The sequence below is a fragment of the Alligator mississippiensis genome, chromosome 10 (genome assembly GCF_030867095.1).
Source record: "Alligator mississippiensis isolate rAllMis1 chromosome 10, rAllMis1, whole genome shotgun sequence".
NCBI lineage: Eukaryota > Metazoa > Chordata > Crocodylia > Alligatoridae > Alligator > Alligator mississippiensis.
In genome coordinates, this window is record NC_081833.1 from 16201537 (window position 1) to 16222968 (window position 21432).

The window sequence follows — 21432 nt, forward strand, 5'->3', positions numbered from 1 at the left end:
GCAGACTGGGAAGCTTCCTAGGGAAGAGGGCAAGGGGCCTCCTCACCATCCCCCCAGCTTTCTCCGCTGCAGCAGCAGAGGCAGGGATTCAAAACAACCCTGCCACACTTTGACACAGAAAATTAAAACAAATTTATGCGTTTTTCACTATAGAGCATTTAATTGCCAAGGGGTCGTCTTATGTTCGTGGTTGTCTTATACACGGCTAAGCGGCCACCCCCTTGCGAACGCGGCACTTCCGGGACAGGCGCTGCCCTGCGGCGCGGCAGGGCGGGGTCAGGGCCGCACGGACACGCCCCCCAGCAGGGGGCGCTCAATCCCGCGCGCCGCTCTAGCCGCGCTCTCTGTGGTGCGACGGCTGCCGCGCCAGCCAATCCCGCACGGCTGCCTGGTGGACTGGAGGTGGGGGGGCAGCGATACAAACAAATCCCGGCAGCCTTTGCGCGCGCGTAGGGTGGCTTTGGACGGCGGCCGCCAAGGGATGAGTCGCGTCCTGGTTCCTGCGGGCGCTGCCGAGGCCATGGCGGAGCCGGCGGCGGTGGAGGTGGAGGGGGCCGCGCTGGTGCCGGCGGGGCGGGAGGCGGCGGCGCTGGCGGTGGTGGCTGCCGCGAGGCGCAAGAAGAAGATTCTGGACGAGGAGGCCTACATCGAGGTGCGGGGCGGGGCGGGGCGGGGCGGAGGGGGGATGGGGAGAAGGAGCGGGTGGGGGAGGGGAGGCCGGTCGCCAGGGCGACGCCCCCCCAGCTGGGCTGTACGTGCCGCCCGCAGGGCCTGGAGAACATCATCCAGCGCGACTTCTTCCCCGACGTGGCGCGGCTGCGGGCGCAGCGCGAGTACCTGGAGGCGGAGGAGAGCGGCGACCTGGAGAAGATGCGGCAGATTGCCATCAAGTTCGGCTCCGCGCTGGGCCGCTCGGGCAGGGACGCTGCCGCCCCGTGTAAGTCTCATGCGGGTTGCGTCCCTCCTGAGCACCGTCGTGCCAGCAGCGAGCGCTCGCCTGGACGTTAGTGTCGTTAAGGCCTGAGAGCACAGGACGCGGCACGGGGGGCCAGGCTGGGCCAGAGAGCGACACGTGTTGCTCGTCTTGGTGGCGGCTGGTGAGGGCTGCCGTGAAGGCAGGTTTGAAGCGAGGCAGGCACGAAATGAGCAGCACACAAAGAAACCTTTTTTGAACTCATCCTTGTGCCCCTTTCTAGGTCCCTGCAGTGCCCTCACCTTGAATGCGGTGCCCAGGTTTGGTCCCCGCACCTCACAAAGGAGATGGAGGAGCTGGAGAAGGGCAGCAGGGACGGTTGGTGGTACGGGGGGGCTTTCAAAAGAGGAGAGACTAGAGAGGCGGGGCCTGTTCGGTTTAGAAACTTGAGGGGGGCATGATAAAGGTGTACAAAATACTAAATGGCGAAGAGAAAGTCCACAGAGATTTATTACCTTCTGTTTCTCGCAGTATAAGAATGAGGGGTGACAAGGTGGAACGAGGCAGTGAGTCTAAAACAAATAAAAGGAATTTCTCTCTCACACAGCGTGTCACTAACGTGTGGAGCTCCGTGCCACCACTCACAGAAGTTGACAGTTTAGGCAGATTCAGAAGAGGGACAAATTCTAGGAGAAAAGGGGTAAAAACGGGTATCGGTAGCTATTGAGCACAGGAGTGAGGTCTACAGCCTCTGAATTGGAGCTTTCTTGACTTTAAGTGCTGGAGGCTGCAAGTGAGAGAGCAATAGTGGAAAAAACCCTGGTCAGACCCAGTTCACTCTCCCTTTCAGCCTCTGCTCTCTGCCGCTGCGTGACAGGAAACTGGACAAGATGGACCTATGGTCTGACCCAGTAAACGGCAGTTTTTATGTTCTAGCTCCCACTGGATTTGAGGTTACTTCGTGCTCTTAGACAGTCACATTAGACACACAAATGGCCAGATGTGTTGAACCATGCTACACTTTCTTTCTATCAGGAAGCATTTTGTCATGTGAAATATACCTTGATGGATCAAGAAGGAAAATGTAGCAGGCATGTTATATACAGTAAAAGCTCTGTTATCCAGTATCCCCTGGGAATGGGGGATGCCGGAAAACAAAATATGCCGGTTAATTGAGCGGCCCCTGCCGTGTCTGGGGTGTCCCTCTGCCTCTCCTGCAGCATTGCCATCCCTCCTGCTGCATCGCCCCGCGGGACAGGGAGGCAGGCCCCGCACAACCCTGTGCAGCCTGTTATGCCCCCGGGCTGTGGGGACTCGGCAGCGCAGGCTGCTTTGTCCCTGGGCGTGGGGGACTCAAGAGAAACCGGAAGTACTGTGGTGGGCATGCCGGCTTGTAAAATGCCGGATAGCGCAGCTTTTAGTATACCCATTTTTGTTTCAGGTATTACTTTAAGAATAGGTCCAATGCAAGCTCTAAATTGTTTAAAAATGCATGTTGGCAGCTTGTTTAGCATAATGAAGGGATTAGGGAAGAGAGATGCAATGAACAGTCAGATGCACAGTGAGAAAGTGTGATGGCAAATGCCAGTTCATGCCATAAACTGCTTTGACTGTGCTTGGAGGCAAGCAGCGCCTGTTGTTCAGAGTAGATGTACAGTTTCATTCAATAGCCAGTGCAGAGAACTTGTTCCCAGTTATGCTTCCCATTCATTTCAGTTAAGCGAACATGCTGCTAGGTATGTTATGTTGTATGGACCTGTATTGTATAAACTTTTGAGACCATTTCAGACCTCCTCTCCCAACCTAGTTTGGGGGGTTGCTGCCTGGGCTGGCATCTACTTAAATTTCAGCTGGGTGACTTTTTTAGATTTCCCTGTAGAGGAACTTGGATCCTAGTTGGGTTCTTGCTGTGGTGTCTGGGTGCCTGCCTAGAAAGTCGTAGCTAGTACTTGACTGATACCTTGCCCCTCTGCAGCAAAGTCTGTGTTACTGAGTGGGATTGGTGCTGCCAACAACCTAAGCCGGGCTATCTCAAACATGTGCCAAGATTTGTTTTTTGTCGGGAGCTTTTGATTTGATTAAACCCCAAAACTACAGCATTTGGGGTCCAGTCCCCCCAAGTCATTGGGGAGTTTTTGTCATTGGTTTGAGTAGGAATAGGGCTGGTTGTTTAGCAGAGCAGAAGGCTCATCAGTGGTTAGAACTGAATCAGATATATATCATTTGACAACCTTCCCTGCTTTTTAGAGAGTTCCCTTCTCCCAGCAGGAAGTTACATGCCAGTGATGAGTAACAGGAGCAGATAGCTGGCCCCTTTGGAGAAGCTGCTGCCTCTTGCTTGACTGGTGGGATAATGAGCTGATGTCCCACTTCACGCTTTGCTCACAGCATTGAAATTTTTCTCTGCTACAGATGTTACTCCAGCCACGTTTGAAACACCTGAGGTGCATCCAGGTACTGCCCCTTCCTTGTTGAACAAGCCCAAGGTTGGGATCAAAGCTGCAGAGGAAGGTAGGCAAGGGGTTTTGCCTTGCAGGGTGGGGGGCATCCTCCAGTTGAAAGGAAGATAGTGTTGTGAGTTCAGTTTCCTCTGATGTTAATATTTTGCTAAGCGCCAGATGCGGGAAGGACTTTATAACTCTGCTAAGGGAAGCGCTCTCCCAGGTTGTGATGCTGCAGGGCTCCTGAATGCAGTCTCCTAGTTTAGGCAGTTCTGAGGAGGTGGCTTTGTTATATCGCACAAAAAAGGCTAATCTAATGCCTGTGGGCAGGGTGATAGGGCCATAGCCATATGTACGTGCATCAAAGAGTGTAGGCTGTCAGGTGAAGGAACAGGAATAACAGTGCTTTAATGTGAACCAGCAAGGGGTCCTAAAAGGGCCTATGGAAAAATCAATCGTAGGTCCTTCATAACTGAAGTCAACTCAACACTGGTCTGAACCACGTACGTATTTACCTTAAGATGCAGAGTCCTCACAAGTGTTCAAGGGCAAGGGTGTGCAACCTTTTTTTTTTTTTTTTTTGTCAATTCCAACCCAGCCCCCAGCTGTGGGCTGCAGATCTCTGTCCCCTGATGCAACTGAGATGCCTATGATTTCCCTTGCCACCAGTCCCTGTCTTCAGTGGCAATGGAGAGGGGCAAACTCTTTGTGTGAGCATGGGCATGAGATGGCAACAGGGAGAGTTGCGGAGGGAGGTTCTGCAAAGGAGAGGGAAGTAGGTGCAGCATTGCTGTGCACCTTCAATTTCCCCTGCTGGATCTCCTCTTTCAGCTCATGAACTGTAGCTTGCTAACCCCTGCTCAAGTGAATAGTGGGCCAGTGGAGAAAAGGGTTCCAAAACAGATTAGTAACTAAACACTGACCTTTGGAGGGAGGGGGAGGGAGGTGTGAGCATCTTTCTTAATTACTTTTTTCTTGTTTTTAGGAGATGCAGAGAAGGAAGAAGGTAAGGACGTTCTTCCTAGCCTGGACAGCTTCCTAGCAAAACACACCAGTGAGGATAATGCCTCATTTGAGCAGATCATGGAAGTGGCCAAAGAGAAGGAGAAGGCCAAGCATGCTTGGTTATACAAAGCCGAAGAGGAGTTTGCTCAGGTGGGGAAACGGCTTGACAGTATCCAAGCTGTTGTAAAACATTTAAACTGTGGGAATTGCCGCCATCTGCTAAACCAAGCAAGAAAGAAATATGCTTCTTTGTTTCTGTTGGCTTTTATGTTCTCTTTCACTGTGGGGGTCCCACTGACTCTGAGATACAGATACGTGGTTGTCTTCAGATACAAGGTTGTTACAGTAAAGGAAAAGGATTCACTGCCTTGACTTTGAGTTGTGTATGCATGGGGGGATGGGATCTGTTGCACCAAGCTTCAATATGGGGTCTGCTCCAATTTGCTGTGGCTTATGACAGTCACTTGCATCCCTCTGTTCCAGTTTCTCACCTCCCCCCTCGGGGATAATGATGTCTTACTCTCAGGTGCTAAGGCTTATGTTTGGAGAGAGCTTTGGAAGTGTGAAGGGCTGTAGAAGAGTAGACCTGTAACTCTTGGCAGGCCCCTTTCAAAGCTGCAACATCATCACAGAGAGCAGTTAAAAAGCAGATCTCATTTATTCATCTGTCAACCTGTTGCATGTTGCACAAACATACCCTGCCTCTTTCAGCTCCTGATGTTAAGAATCCTCTGTGCTGCTGATATAAAATGTTGTAGGTAAAATCTGACTGGAGACACTTAAAAATAGTCTTCCCCATTTAGCTTCATAGAGTGTGTGTGAAGCAGTGATAGGGGTTGGAGCCCAAGTGACAGTCTCTCTAGTTGAGGATTTGCCTTTGATCCCACAGAGTTTGCCACCTTCAGTCCACCAAGGTGCCTTAAGAATAATTTACACTTCTCTGCCCCCATCATGAATCTGGTCTTCTAAATGCATCTGACACCAAAGGTATTGGATCCATTCAGAAAACCAGGCTGGCACTAGAATGGGGCACTCCGAACACAGTGAATGCAACCTGGGCACTAGAAGAGGGATATTTAAAAATGCAAGAGGCTTTTCCAGGACTAATACTTGTACATCTCCCTTTCAGTTACATATGTTGTTATTCTGCTACCTGATGATATTCTCCCTAGTTTTTCCAGTTAAATAGTCTCTGAGCTCCTTTTCACACAAGAGCAGAGCAGCTAAAAGACTAAGCCCAGAGAAGCAAGCACAGGCATTGGGAGCTTGGTTTTCTTTGCAATGCAGAAATTTAAAACTTTGTTCTTTATTTGATTCCAGCGGCGACAAGAGAATCTGGCGCTGCCCTCAGCAGAGCAGCAGGCCCTCGAAAGCAGCAAAGCTGGACTGGAGACATGGGAGTACAAGGCTCGCAATTCCCTCATGTATTACCCAGCAGGTGAGGCGCATGCTGGAGTGCAATCTTCCAGCTTGGCAGATGCCACATAGCACTTGCATTTCATTTTTTGCTGCTCCTAGTGTTTTGCTAGTTTGAGCTGCTTTCACTGGGATCATATTGTTCTTTTCTCTTTGCAAAGTGCGGATACCTGCAGTTGCCAAAGGAGCCCTTTTTCAGTTTTCCGGACCCCGTTCCCTCACCTCCTAGTTGCTGTGGCTCTTGGCCTGGCTTCTGTTTGTATCCTGGGAACTCAGTTTCCCCAGTTGCACAGGTGTTTTGTTTTGGGAGTAACAACTCTTTCCTTATGGGTTTGTCTTAGGAATGAGTACCTTCGTGTTCTGTGTTTGCTTGTGCACAGCCAGCCCAGGTAGGATTTAGTGCCCTGGCTGCTGTGCATAAGGGAATGGAATTGATTCACAAACACATCCTGGGCCTCTGTACTTTGACAACTGAGCATGCCCTAAATCTCTATAAACGGCAAAGCACAGAGATTTGTGGGTTTCCTGCCTTTCAGAATAGTCTTGATTTAACCTTGCTTTCCAGGTGTTGTGCCATAGATGTAACTATTTAGTAGAAGTTTATTTTTAACTGATGCAGATGGCATAATGCACTGGCTCATGACCTTCATGTCTTGCAGAAATGCCAGTAATGAATGATGATTAGGCTGTTTGTGGGCCTTAGACTCCCCTGCCTGTACTGTGGGCTCTTGGCTGCATGGTGATACTGCAGTTTGCTCTTTTAGGTGTGCCAGATGAGGAGGACGTATTCAAGAAGCCTCGGGAAGTTGTCCACAGAAACACCCGCTTTCTAAAGGACCCGTTCAGCCAGGCCCTGAGTAAATCGCAGCTCCAGCAAGCAGCTGCTCTCAATGCCCAGGTTAGTTGGCAGACAGGACTTTGCTTGAACCCTGCGATTGGTAGGGCATTTGAGCTGAGGAAACTGAGCAAACGAATTGCAGATGATTGATGCTGGCTTTTGTGTTTCAGTACAAACAAGGCAAAGTGGGGCCAGATGGGAAGGAGCTGATACCTCAGGAGTCTCCAAAAGTGAATGGCTATGGGTTTGTGGCCACCCCCTCTCCTGTTCCTGGTAAGAAGAGGTTCTTTTTGCTCGGCTGTAAAAGCAAAGTGGTTTGTAATGCAGCCTTTTTCCACTTTTTGATGTGCCAGACATCCATCCTTAGGGAGACATTGTTCCTGGAAACAGGTGGGGTTTGACCTCCATTGTGCATGTCTGAGCCAAGAGCTCTTGGTGTATAATACATGACAACTCAGCGTGATGTTTGGTGTTCTGCATAACTGCATATCCAAGACATCAGAGGCAAAAACTGTGCTCATCTTGGGACCTCTGAACAAAGCTGTGTCTCTGCTAAAATCCTTTTGTAGGGCAAATGCTGTCTTTGGAAAACCTGGCTGACTTGAGGCAGGGAGCATCGATGTTTTTTCTTAGCATTTGGTTTGCTCTTGGAGGGTGCATGGATTTAAGCACCACACAAATGTTAACCTTCCAGTGGCAACACCTACATTGGGATACCTCCCATTGTTCCCTGTGGGGGGTCAGGCCAATTCTCAGGATCTCAATATTGCGCTGTTAGATAGGGTGCGTGACACAATTGCACATATACAAAACACCCCCCCCCCCCCCCCCCCCCCCCCAGCTCAGGCACATACACATCCAAACCAGCCTAGGCACATGCATGCTTATCACCAATTCAAACACATACACCCCAAAAGTTAGACACTGATCACTAATTCGTATATCATGCACACAGTGTTGTGTGTGTGTATGTATATGTATAGACACACTCTCACACTAGCAACTCAGATGCGCACACATTCAAAATAACCAGTCTAGGTTCATGCACACCTGGGGGGGGGAGCCTGAAAACAGAGAGACAGACAGCAGAAAATCACAGAAAAAGCAGCAGGAGAGACTGAAAGGCAACAGGAAAGCAGAGAAAGATGGCAGAAAATCACAGGAAAAGCGGCAGTAGGAATTGAGAGGAGATCAGGAAACTAGTGGAGAGGGGTGGGGGCTGGAATTGAGAGCGAGAGAGAGGCTGGAATTTAAGATAAGGAAGGGACTGGGATTCAGTAAAACATGACCCAACTCGGGGTTGCAAATGACAGTGGTTTTATTGAACAGTGGAGATGGTGACACAATGCCAAATTGGTTCCCTTGCACCCCCCCCCACACACACAGACATACACACACACAATGATGGCAGAGTTAAAGATGCTTGGCGCAGGGGCTGAAGTCCACTGAAGTCCAGGAGGAGAGAGAGAATGACAGAGGGAGAGAGTCCAAATTGTAGGAGGAGGTGTGCAGGTAATATCTGCTTATTCAGGCTGGAAGGGGTCCTTGTCCAGTAGGTATTGTCCAGAGGAGGGTCGCCGGCAGGGCCTCTGGGTGGATAGGTGGTGTGGCATGGTGCTGGTCCAGATGGAAATGGCATTCCCACTGGGTCTATCTTCACTGCCCCTTTTTATAGGGGCAGACCTTGTATGATCCTAGTGACAGGAGGCATGCCCAGGCAAGGGTCAGCCCCTGGTGTACTGAGCATGTGTGCTCCATGCAGGGATGTGCAGTTTCTGGTGTCTAATGGTGAGAGTTGCTGGTTTTGCAGGGTCATTTGTCTTTCAAATGCTGGTCTTGTCTCTGTTCCTCGGTGAGGTCCGTGGTTCCTGGGTGAATCAATGCAAGGTGATGGCCCAGTCATTACAGGCCATTCAGTAGAGGCCTGCTACCATTGTATTTCAGTCATTCCCAATCACACTCATTCATCGGGGAACCAGTTTACATGGGAGGGGTACGTGACTCATACAGTTGCAACATGGGATGCCCAGGCAGAGGACAGAAGATGGAGGCTTGACAAATAAAATGGAAACTTGACATGACTTTGGTTCACTTACAAACACAGGTCTAAACCATACACTATCCATATGAAACAATAAAAATCAGTATGAAAATGATAATAATACAATATACAACAGTAAAAATCAATACAAACCTAATAATAATACAATATACAACAGTGGATATCCAAAACCAGAAACTTGCTACCACAATAAAAATGTTTAAAGCTTATCCTACATCTTAGCTTACTTATACTTATCTATAGGGAAAAGAGAGGGAGAGAAAAAGTCAGAAATGATAGGGGAAGGGGGGAAGGGAATGCATTTTAAAATAAATAAATAAATAAATAAAAAAGAGAAACAGGGTTTTGCTACACCATAGGGCTCTGAGCTTTTGTGCCAGGTGGCTCAGGGGCTGGTTCCCCAGTCATCTGTAGTGCATTTCAGACTCCTTGTTCTGCATCCTGAGATTCTCACCCAAGTTTTGGTTGGGCCCTGCTGTTTTCTGTGTTTCTCTCTCCTCTCTGCTCTATGGAATCTTTCTGTATTAGCTTGCATTTCGCTGGCTTTTGGGGCCCCCAATACAGAACGGATGTGGACAAATTGGAGAGAATCTAGTGGAGGGCAACAAAAATGGTGAGGGGCTGGGGCACATGACTTACGAGGACAAGCTGAGGAACTGCGCTTATTAGGTCTAGAGAAGAGAAGACCTGAGGGAGGATTTAATAGCAGCCTTGAACTACCTGAAGTGGGGTTCGAAAGAGGATGGATCTGGACTGTTCTGAGTGGTGGCAGATGACAGAACAAGGAGCAGCCATCTCAAGTTTTAGCAAGGGAAATTTTGGTTAGATATTAGGAAGAATTTTCTCACTAGGAGGGTAGTAAAACATTGGAACAGGTTACCTAGAGAGGTGGTTGAAGCTCAATCCCTGGAGGTTTTCAAAACCCAAAGCTTTGGCTGGGATGTTCCTGCTTTGAGCAGGGGGTTGGACTAGATTGACCTCCTGAGGTTCCTTCCAACCTTAATTTTCTATGATTCCATGGCTTAGCTGATTGTTTATGTATAGTTTTAACTGAACTGCAAATGACCTATCTGGTGTCTTGATTATAATTCAATTTGCTCTGTTTTTATTGGGTGTTAAGTGATCTTAGGCTGACCATTCTATAACTCTCATCCATCATCCTGGAAGAATGGGATCCTGGCATCCTTTTTCAAAGTCTTCAGGGGGCATTTGCAGAGTAGATCATTTCTCTGATACACACGCTTCCTCTCTAGAAATAAGTCAGCTAACAAGAAGATCTAGTTTTTCCTGACAGGTCAGCTACTGAATGAAGATCTTATAGAGTTTCCCATCTCTCCAACATTGTTAAAGGGATGCTGTCATCTTAAACTGAGTCAATGTTAAATATTGAATTGAAAGCAGATTCAGGTCCATCTGCCCTGAGTCCTCTGACTGATTTCCTGTTGTTCAGTTGTTTTTCCTGTTGTGAAGAGCAAAACAAGGAGAAAACAGGCTGTTGAGGAAAGAGGGAAACTAGCCATAAGTTACGCACTTCCAGATGAACAGAGTAAACCTCCTGAAAAAGACATAAATGTATTTAGTTGTTGTCTTGACTGCTTGGAGAGTTGTAGCTGGTAACACACTCTCAGGCAATGCTGAGGATTTGGGTTGGTGTCCTTTGTAAGGAAGTTGCTTGCCTCTTCCTTCCAGTGAGGGTATGATCTCTCAGTAGATGGTCGTTCCATGGTGTGATCAGCAGTTTGTGCTGTTTCATAACCAGCCTCTGTGCCTGTGGGGTAAGTAGACGTTCTGCCCTGGGACAGTGACTGTGCATCTGAGGCATTGTGGTCTGGATAGATGTGTAGTATCACAGGCTGATTCTTCTTAACTTGTTGGTAGGTGTGAACGAGTCTCCTCTTATGACGTGGGGAGAGATAGAGAGCACCCCACTGCGGTTGGATGGGTCGGAATCACCGTATGTGGACAGAACCCCTGGACCAGCCTTCAAGGTATTGAACCTCCATGTCGGGTGTGGATTGGGGAGTGAATAGTTTGTGAATAATAAATGGGCTGATACGCATCTTTACGGGGTCTGTGACGCATCTCTGGAACACAGCTGTCAATGTACCTGGGCTCAGTAACACGGTGCTCTTGTTAACAGCCTGGAGGCTGAATTGGTTTGTTATGTTTACAGATCTTGGAGCCTGGGCGCAGGGAGAGGTTGGGACTCAAGATGGCCAATGAGGTGGCTGCTAAGAACCGAGCAAAGAAGCAGGAAGCGTTAAGAAAAGTCACAGAAAACTTGGCCAGGTGAGCTTGCTTCACTATATACAACCTATGGAGGCAGGGTGGGGTAGAGAGTATTTTCCTATGAGAATGAAATCAGCATGGAAAAGAGGGAAGGGAAAAGAAGGAAGGGGCTAGGAACGGATTTGAAAATGCTGGAGGTAGCTGTGCTTGCCCTTGCCCTTTCTGCTCTCCTTTAAGGCCACACTGCCCTGGTTGTTGGAAGGCCTGGGCCACAACTGGAGTGAAGCTGTGGGAAGAGGATGCAGTGGGCCTAAAGAAAAGGGAAGGCTGCACTGCTCACATTAAGGACCTAAAAGGGTTCCTGCCATTAACATGATTGTGGGGGAGCTGCACAGGTGAATGGAGGCCTGTGGAATGGAAGAGCATTTGGGAGGCTGATGACAGGGCACCAACAGAGCAGCCGGCCTGAGTCCTGACCTGTGCTGCAATTAAAGTAGTCCGGGAGAGGGGAGGGTGGCCCTAGTGAAGGACTTGCTGGGGCCTGTGGTAAGTGCCGTAGTCCATCCCTCTGATATGTGGTAAGTGCTTTCATTTGCACTTCCTTCTAACCTTCCCTGCTTCTGTTCCAGTCTCACACCTAAAGGACTGAGCCCAGCTATGTCACCTGCTTTGCAACGACTAGTAAACCGGACTGCGAGCAAATACACTGACAAAGCGCTGCGAGCCAGCTACACCCCTTCCCCAGCCCACACGGGACCCCCTGGCTTTAAGACCCCAGCAGGTGGCACGAACACGCCCACTGGCACCCCAACACCCAAGACTGTCTCTCAGACTCCAGTTACCCAGGACCCCACCTCCATCACAGACAACCTGCTCCACTTGCCTAAACGGCGGAAGGCATCCGATTTCTTCTGAGTCTCACCTTCCCCAGCAGCCTGCTGTGAACTGGGAAATACAAGGCTGTCCATGAACTCTGAGCAACATGTGTCACCAGGAACAAAGGGTACCTGCCAGGATGCAGTTCGCTAGTTGCTGGATGTGGGACCACTTCCACCGTTGGGGGTGGCATAGCTCCTGCAGAAAGTGCACCATTACTGGGACAGAAGCAAAGGTGCCTCTTGGGGAGTGGAGTATTTTTCCACTGTGCAATATTTTCTTGGCAGTACTTGGATGTGTTGCACATTCCCTATGGGACAGGATCCCTTCCAGAAATGGATTGTGGCCAATAGCCAGGACTGTGGAGGATGTTTTAAAATTTATTTTCTTGTTTTGTTTTTTAAAGTGTCCGTGTGGATTGTATCTGAATGCCTCTTTCTGTACAGATGTATCTATTTATAAAGTGTAGTGAGGCTTCCTATAAGGGCCTGTGCCCAAACTTCAACCAAGGTGTTTGTGTGTCACTGTAAGGGGACAGATTTGATGACTAAAGGAAAAGTAGGCAGGGCTCCATATTCTCTGTTCACCCATTCCCTCCTTGGTCCCAAATCTGATTGGACAGACCCATTCTCAGTCCAGTATGTTTCTTAAATTGAGCGAGGCCTAAATCTTCACTTTTTGCTGCACCAGTTGGTTATGGAAACGGCTTTATTAACTAAGGTGTTCAGGCTTTTCAAATACGTGCATGGACACACACACAAGCCTTTCCCCCTTTACGTGAACCCAAAACCGTGTCTGATGTGCACCTGAACTAGCCAGCTTTTTTATTTGTAAAGGCACCAAGACCTTGAGAAGCCTTTGAATCTGAGCAGAACTAGCAAGTAAGCAATGTTTTGTCTGGAAATAAATTTAACCACGGGTCTTGCATTCACCTATATTGCCAAATGCTGTGCATTGGCGAGAGGGCTGCCCAGGCCAGAGATGTCAGATCCCTGGCTTCTTTGCTGGCTTATATTGTGTCTGCTGCTTCTGTGCTCACATTCCTCCCCATCTTTCATCTGAGGATGGCCATTAGGAATAAAGGGGGGAGGGGAGGAGCCCTCTATCTCTGTAGAAACTAGTGGAGTAATGGCTTCCTCTAGCACAATGCCAGATTGAATAGAATCATGGCAAATGGGCCTGCCACCTTTACCATTGGCTGCTGGTTGGAGAGTGAGCAGTACATGCTATGGGCCTTTTCTGGTGGCCTCTAAAGTTCATGAAAAGCTTCCTGCTGACTCAGATTTCATAGACATTAGGGCTGGAAGGGACCTCAGAAGGTCATAGAGTCCAGCCCCCTGCCCCTGGGGCAGGAAATCAGCAGGGGTTATAGGATCCCAGCAAGATAAGCATCCACATTTCTCTTGAAGGTGTTCAATGAAGGCGCTTGAACCACCTCTGGTGGTAGTCTATTCCAGGCCTTGGGAGCTCAGACAGTAAAGAAGTTCTTCCTTATGTCCAGCCTGAAATGGTCATGGACAAGTTTGTGACCATTTGATCTCATCATCCTTTGGGGTGCTCTGGTGAACAGGTGTTCCCCCAGATCCTGGTGAGCACCCCTTATAAACTTATAGGCAGCCACCAAATCACCCCTGAGCCTGCACTTTTCCAGGCTGAAGAGTCCCATACCTCTCAGCCTCTCATCATAAGGTCTGTTTTCCTGACCTCTGATCATGTGCATGGCTCTCTGGACTCTCTCGAGCTTCTCCACATCCTTTTTGAAATGTGGAGCCCAAACCTGGACGCAGTACTCCAGCTGTGGCCTCACCAAGGCCGAGTACAACTGGAGAAAGACATCCTGGAATTTGCTTGAGAAGCATCTACGGATGCAAGCCAGCATTTTGCTCGCTTTACTAGCTGCAATGTCACATTGAAGACTCATATACATTGTGTGGTCAATCATGACCCCCAAGTCCTTTTCTTCTGTAGTGCTAGCCAGCGTAGCACTGCCAAGCCTAAAAGCATGCTGTGGGTTTTTCCTCCGAAGGTGGAGAACCTGACATTTTTCGGTGTTAAACACCATCAGGTTCTCGTCTACTCCTTTCCTGAGCCTGTTAAGGTCATCCTGGATCGCCCTCCTGTCCTCAGGTGTGGACGCTTTACCCCAAAGTTTGGTATCATCAGTGAACTTGGCCAGTCTGCTTCTGACAGCAAGGTCCACATCATTAATGAAGATGAATAGTATTGGCCCAAGGACAGAGCCTTGAGGAACCCCACTGGTCACAGCGCACCACGACAATTGACTTCTGTCAACCACTACCCTCTGGGTTCGACTACGGAGCCAATTCCCCAGCCAGTGGATTGTGAAGTCGAGGCTGCAGTTTGCCAGTTTTGCTAACAGGTGATCATGGGATACCAGATCAAAGGCTTTTTTAAAGTCAAGGTATATGATAGGTCACCTGGTCATAAAATAAGATTGGTCAAGCAAGACCTACCCACAACAAATGCGTGCTGGCTATCCCTCAGGATGCTGCCATTAAGTGGCTGCTGGCTCAGGTCTGTTCAGATGGAGAGCAGTCATTTAACTCTTCCCGGTATAAAACTGCGTTGAACAAAAAGCGGTTGAGCTGCCCCTTGAATTTTATTTCAGTAGTTTTCAAATCACAGCTCTCCCTCTCCTGTAACTACCGAGCTGCATTTCCTGTCTTGCTCTGCTTGACTGCAGCAGAGTCACTGGCATGGGCTGATGACTGAGGCAGTGAACATGCACAGGGAGCAGGTGCACTGATACTCCTATGATTTGTGTTGTCAGTGGAAGGAGGAGTGGGGGCACTTTAAACACCAATAAAGGAATTTTTCAGAACTCGGGGTTTGAAAGAAATGGAGTAGAAATATCTTCTTGGTGAGGGTCTGGGGTGGCAGCCAGCAACACTTCAGCAGACATTTGAGTTGATTTTCTAAAAATACTAGTCATTAGCTATGGTGGAGAAGAAAGCTTGCCAGATGAAAGTGAGGCTTCGCTCTCCTCCCAGAATCCAGAGGTGCTGCATATAGCTTTGCCCTGGAGCAGCCCCATGGCTGTAAGATTCTGGACCGTTTCACCAGTGCAAGAGTGCTACTGGCAGCAAGATTAGAGCCCATGCCGATGGGGAAGGAGGTGAGGAGCTGCAGCAAGGGCTGGGGTGACGGGAACAAAAGCCTGAAAAGACGTCTAATAGCAGCACCTCTTCTGATCCCTCCCGCTCTCCTCTGGCTCCTTCAGAAGCCTGGAGGAGGGAATGGAGTAGTGGAGAGACGCATCTCCCTTGCCGTAGTACAAAAGCTTTGACAAAGGGAAGAGATGGAAAAATCCCTCCCAAATGATTTGACACCTCTTACAGGAAAGTGGTGATAAGACATGGAGTCTATAATGTAAAGCTTGCAGGAACTCCAGCATCTTCACCCTTCCCACCTAGCAGGAGTTAGCCCTGGAGAAAGTGAGATACAGGAATGCTGCCTCTTCCCTATTGTATCTCTCCCCTGTTCTCTTTGTTGGCTAGGAGGTGGATGGTAATTTTTCCCCACAAGCCTTTTCCAAGCTGCGGTATTTTTTAGCTTGCTCAAATATTGGAACCAATCACTGTTCTTTTTAAGATGGCTACATGTTTTTAATAGCTGCCCTGCCCCCATACAGGATAACATGTTTGATAACTAGTCATTTACAGTATATGGAGAAAATCTGTGTTAAAAATAAAGATGCTGGCTTGAATTATTGATGTGATTTGGAAGCTCTGCTGGGTGATCTGGGCAACTTGTGCACTTCTATCAGGGTGACGATAGGTGATGGCACTGAGTGGGGACTGCAAATCAGTACCGTGGCAAGCGGGGGGACGAATGGGGCAACCACTCCAGGTGCCAAAGCGAAGGGGCACCAACAGGTACTGCCCAACTGAGCTCATTTGGGGAGAGTCGGGGGGAGGGTGGCTCCTGCTGCTACATGCTCTCTTGGGCAAGTGGGGGGGGTGCCCCCTAGATCTGTGCATGGGGCAAGGGCAGGCTGCTGCTGCGAGTTTGCCCTGGGTGCCAAACGTCCTTGCCATGGCATTGCTGCAAATAGTATTTTTCAGTCTACTTTCACATAGGCAGACATGGACGTTGGGACACCCAGAATCTGATTTGCCCCATCCAATAGCTGAGAAAGAAGCTCACCTTGTTCTAAACCCGTCTCCCCACTCAGGGCTGCAAGAGCATTACAGCTGGTAACTTAAAATTGTTAACAAAGTGCTACAAGGTTTTAAATAAAGGGATGTGCACTACCTGAAATTAGAGTGGTTTTGAAAATAGAATCCAAAGTAATTTCAGGTTCTGCAACTATCCTTGAATGCCTCAGAAGGAAATCGTAGTTTTACAGTCACAGCTTCCACCTCATCATAACAATGCTCCCTGTTCCTGGTAAATCTGTTTTGCACCTATCTCTGTGAGACCCTTAAAAATGATGTGGGAAACGGATTAGGTAAACTCCAAGTGTGTTAAATTGACCTAGAAAACAAACTGAAGCCAGGCAGGTGTATTCTTAGAGTAATTGTGGGTGTCACTTCAAATGAGAGGTACCTATCTAGGAAGAACTGTAGCTTTTAAATGAATGTTTCCTAATCTCTTGTTGCTTTTTGTACCAATAGCTGTCTACTGTTAGAATGTGGCAAACACTGCGGCTGCTGCCTTTTTCCCTGAAGTCCAACCTATTAGGTATTTGAAATAAACTGCACGTCAGGTTTTTCTTAACAGCGGGGCGCGCACAGTTTAGCAAAACCTATTTGCCTCCATCATGAAAAACCAAATTAGACCTGCTGTTGTGATGGTGCTGCATGGTGCTGCATTCAGTCCCTAGTGAAGCTGAGTGGGAAATTGGCACACACCGTGACTCTGTCACCCTGGCGTCAGCGTTTGATGGGAAAGAACAATGGCCCTTTGTTCCATGCATATAACAACACTGGCATGGAAAGGGCGAGTTGCTGCTTTTTGTTTCCACATATGAATTGGGGAGGAGACTAATGACACATTGTGCAGAAGAAGCCTTGGGTCAGGGCAGCGCTTTCAGCAATAGCAGGTTATAGGAGGAAAAAATGCTTCATAAGCTTTTATGATGAATGGGTTTGCAAAGTCACTAACCAGCATTAAAATTGTCCCCTTGTTTAACCCCTTAATTCAGCAACATAGTTACTAGTTTAGAAGAAAATTTAATATAATTGCTATAAAATAGTTGCTTTTTATGAATGGACTTTACTTTCTCCTGTACTGGGTTCTTCCTACCCTAACTCATAACTTGTGTGAGAGCTACATTGACAGTTAGATCTTTAATTGCTGCCATTTTATCTCTGTTCTTTGCATTTGGTCTGCAAGATCATTGACCTCTGCATGCTCCTCCTAGTTCATTGCATCCTCTGTTTCTGGCACTATATTCAGTTTGGCAGTTGCTTTAGACTTAGGTTTGTTGTCTAGTTACACTGGGAGCTCGGATTCCTACTGTTGTGTTCTGACTTTACCTTTCCTAGATTCTGCAAATGCTCGTCTTCCTTTGCAGCCGAAGTTCGTGAAGGACCTTGAGATTTTGGAGTTTGCATCCAGATATGACTCAAAACCTCTTCAATGCGCAACCTTCGACTCATGTCTGGCTGCAGCATGCGGTAAATTAGATCCTTGCATTCAACTGTCAGGTTTTTAGACCTAGGGAAGTGCACTCTGTGTTCCTTCTGCATCCTGAGCATCTTTCTAATGTTTGAGTCATCATATGGCATCGATCCACAGACCATTATAAACAGAACGACACCCAGACACCATATGTCATAAATCTTGGGTTGATAGGGAATGCCCTGTAGAACTTCAGGGGCGGCATATGCTGCAGAACCACAAAAAGTTTGACTGGGAATAACTTTCCCATTTTGATCCCGACTCAGTTGTTTGGAAAAGCCAAAGTCCGACAGTCTGATGTTGTAGTCCGTATCTAGAAGTATGTTCTCACATTTCAAATCCCTGTGGACAAAATCCAGATCGTGGCAATACTTGATGGCGGTGCACAGTTGGCAAAACATCTTGCGAACTACATCCTCAGTCATTGCTCCTTCACTTTTGATGAACTCCAGTAGGTCGCCTTTTGCAGCAAGCTCCATCACAATGTAGATTCTGCTTTCAGAGGTCTCAAATATCTCATAGGTCTTGATAATGGAGCGGTGCCTCACCTTTCCTAAAATATCTAGTTCTCTGGGGAGAAACTTTTCTAGGAACTCAGGAGGAGCTTTTTTACGGTCTATGATTTTTACTGCTACATCAAATTTCATTTTTTCAGCATAGGCAGATTTCACTTTAGCATAAGACCCTTCTCCCAGAATAGTCCCCAGAATGTAGCCTCTGTTTTTAAGGATTGCAGCATCATCCATGGTGCTGGAGGCAACAAGTGAGTCATAAATTGAAGTTGATGGTGCATCATGGATGCTAGTAGTCTGCTTGTATAAAATCCATGGTGGTTATGAGATGACCTGTTCTCTCAAGCTGGTTCAGATTGAACCTTCAGCATTGTTTAATATATGAGGTAGACATGTGATGTCACAAAACATCTGTTAACAATGGCTGGTGAATTAACATGCCTTTTTCAGAATGATTATAAAGCAGCTAGAACCAAAGCTGGCCCGCTGAGCAATCCTTGCAAAGCCAGCAGGTCAAGGCACTTAAGGGAGCCCACCCCTGCCCCAGCCCTGGCAAAATCTGTGGGCAAGGAAGGAGCCCCCCAGGGGGCACTTGCCTGCCTGTACACAAATGCCAGGAGCTTGGGGAATAAGCAGGAGGAGCTCGTCCTCCTGCTCAATGCAAATAATTATGATGTCATGGGGATCACGGAGACCTGGTGGGACTCCACCCATGACTGGACCATGGGTATAGATGGCTATACCCTGTACAGGAGGGATCGTGTAGAGAAAAGGGGCGGGGGTGTAGCTCTCTATGTTAAGGAAAGCTACACGTCCCTGCAAGCCGATATTGGTGACCAGGGTGGACGACTGGAGACCCTCTGGGTTAAAATCCGTGGGGAACACGGCACAGGGGACACAATGGTGGGAGTCTACTACAGACCTCCCACCCAAAGTCCTGAGCTTGACCAGGAGTTTGCCCGGGAACTGGCTGAAGCCGCATGCTCCAGGACCATGGTTGTCATGGGTGACTTCAATTACCCGGACATCTCGTGGGAGGATCGCTCAGCAAAATCTGAGCGGTCGCAAAGCTTCCTCTCGTGCGTGGATGACCTCTACCTGACTCAAGAAGTCTATGGGCCAACGAGAGGCAAAGTGCTGCTCGACCTGGTGGTGGCTACTGGGGAGGACCTAGTCAGCGAACTAGTGATCGATGGGAAGCTGGGTGACAGCAACCATGAGCTGATCACCTTCACCATCTGCCGAAAAGCTGGCAAGTCAGTCAGCAACGCGGAAGTCCTTGACTTCAGGAAAGCCAACTTGTCAGTGAGGCCCTAAGGGACCATGACCACGGGGAGAGGGGAGTTCAAGAAGAGTGGTTGCTCCTCAAGGGAGCGATCCTCAATGCCCAAACTCAGTCTATTCCATCTCGGAGGAAAGGCAGCAAGAGGGCACAGCAGCCCCCTGGCTCTCCAAGGACCTAGCAGACCTCCTGAGGCTAGAAAGAAAGGCCTACAAAGGATGGAGGATGGGAGTCACCTCCAAGGAGGATTATTCTGCACTGGTCCAGTCCTGTAGGGAGCAGACCAGGAAAGCCAAGGCTGCAACTGAACTCCAACTAGCTTTGAGCATCAAGGACAATAAAAAGTCCTTTTTCAGATATGTGGAGAGCCGGAGGAAAAGCAGGGGCAACATTGGACCCCTGCTGAACCAGACAGGGCAACTGACAACTGACGCCCAGGAAAAAGCCAACCTATTAAATAGGTACTTTGCATCGGTCTTTCATCAGTCCCATGGGATGCCCATGCCCGCTACGGGACAGGGAAGTCCGGATGAGGGTGATCCCCTGCCCTCCATTGATGCTGACTTCGTGAAGGAACATCTTGAGAAGCTGGATACCTTCAAGTCAGCCGGCCCTGACAATCTTCACCCCAGGGTACTCAAGGAGCTGGCGAGCATCATAGCCCAGCCTCTAGCGCGGATCTTTGAAAACTCTTGGCGCTCTGGTGTAGTGCCCGAAGACTGGAAGAAGGCCAACGTGGTGCCTATCTTCAAGAAAGGGAGGAAAGTGGATCCGGCTAACTATAGGCCCATCAGCCTGACTTCTATCCCGGGGAAGATCTTAGAAAAGTTTATCAAAGAGGCCATCCTTAATGGACTGACCGACACCAACATCTTAAGGGATAGCCAGCACGGGTTTGTTGCGGGTAGGTCTTGCTTGACCAATCTCATTTCCTTCTACGACCAGGTGACCTATCACCTGGACAAGGGAGAAGAGATTGATGTCATATATCTTGACTTCAAAAAAGCCTTTGACTTGGTTTCCCATAATCACCTCTTAGAGAAACTGGCCAATTGTCGCCTTGGGTACTCCACGATCCACTGGCTGGAAAACTGGCTCTGGGTTCGGACCCAGAAGGTAGTAATTGATGGAAGTCACTCATCGTGGTGTCCTGTGACCAGTGGGGTCCCCCAAGGCTCTGTCCTTGGACCCATACTGTTCAACATATTCATTAATGATGTGGACACTGGAGTCAGAAGCGGACTGGCCAAGTTCGCTGATGACACCAAACTTTCGGGCAAAGCATCCACACCAGAAGACAGGCGGGTGATCCAGGCTGACCTGGACAGGCTCAGCAAGTGGGCGGACGAGAATCTGATGGTGTTCAACACCGATAAATGCAAGGTTCTCCACCTTGGGAAGAAAAACCCGCAGCATCCTTATAGGCTCGGCAGTGCTATGTTGGCTAGCACTATGCAAGAAAGAGACTTGGGGGTCATCATTGACCACAAGATGAACATGAGCCTGCAGTGCGATGCTGCGGCTAGTAAAGCGACCAAAACGCTGGCTTGCATCCATAGATGCTTCTCAAGCAAATCCTGGGACATAATTCTCTCCTTGTACTTGGCCTTAGTGAGGTCGCAGCTGGAGTACTGCGTCCAGTTTTGGGCTCCACAATTCAAAAAGGATGTGGAGAAGCTTGAGAGAGTCCAGAGAAGAGCCACACGCATGATCAGAGGTCAGGGAAGCAGACCCTACGATGACAGGCTGAGAGCCCTGGGGCTCTTTAGCCTGGAAAAGCGCAGGCTCAGGGGTGATCTGATGGCCACCTACAAGTTTATCAGGGGTGACCACCAGTATCTGGGGGAACATTTGTTCACCAGAGCGCCCCAAGGGATGACGACTAGGTCGAATGGTCATAAACTACTACGAGACCGTTTCAGGCTGGACATAAGGAAGAATTTCTTTACTGTCCGAGCCCCCAAGGTCTGGAACAGCCTGCCACCGGAGGTGGTTCAAGCGCCTACATTGAACACCTTCAAGAGCAAACTGGATGCTCATCTTGCTGGGATCCTATGACCCCAGCTGATTTCCTGCCCTTTGGGTGGGGGGCTGGACTCGATGATCTTCCGAGGTCCCTTCCAGCCCTAATGTCTATGAAACCTATGAAACATCCAAGAGCAGATCATCTACAAGAAACCTCAGCTTATTTACACTTTTAACTCCCTGGTAA

General features: G+C 48.7%; 2 protein-coding genes across 2 annotated transcripts; one reads left to right on the forward strand and one right to left on the reverse strand.

Annotated features, from left to right (window-relative positions):
- Window positions 1-390: 390 nt before the first annotated feature.
- On the forward strand, window positions 391-12285 carry ESS2 (ess-2 splicing factor homolog). Its single transcript, XM_006260115.4, has 10 exons — window positions 391-652; window positions 769-937; window positions 3326-3424; window positions 4340-4509; window positions 5680-5797; window positions 6540-6673; window positions 6784-6886; window positions 10554-10663; window positions 10849-10964; window positions 11534-12285. The coding sequence occupies exons 1-10, from the start codon at window positions 482-484 to the stop codon at window positions 11817-11819; spliced, it is 1476 nt and encodes a 491-aa protein (XP_006260177.3). The 5' UTR covers window positions 391-481; the 3' UTR covers window positions 11820-12285.
- Window positions 12286-17018: 4733 nt separating this feature from the next.
- TSSK2 (testis specific serine kinase 2) lies at window positions 17019-18524 on the reverse strand. Its single transcript, XM_006260116.4, has one exon. It carries the CDS (start codon window positions 18170-18172, stop codon window positions 17234-17236), a length of 939 nt encoding a protein of 312 aa, XP_006260178.3. The 5' UTR covers window positions 18173-18524; the 3' UTR covers window positions 17019-17233.
- Between the last annotated feature and the right edge of the window lie 2908 nt (window positions 18525-21432).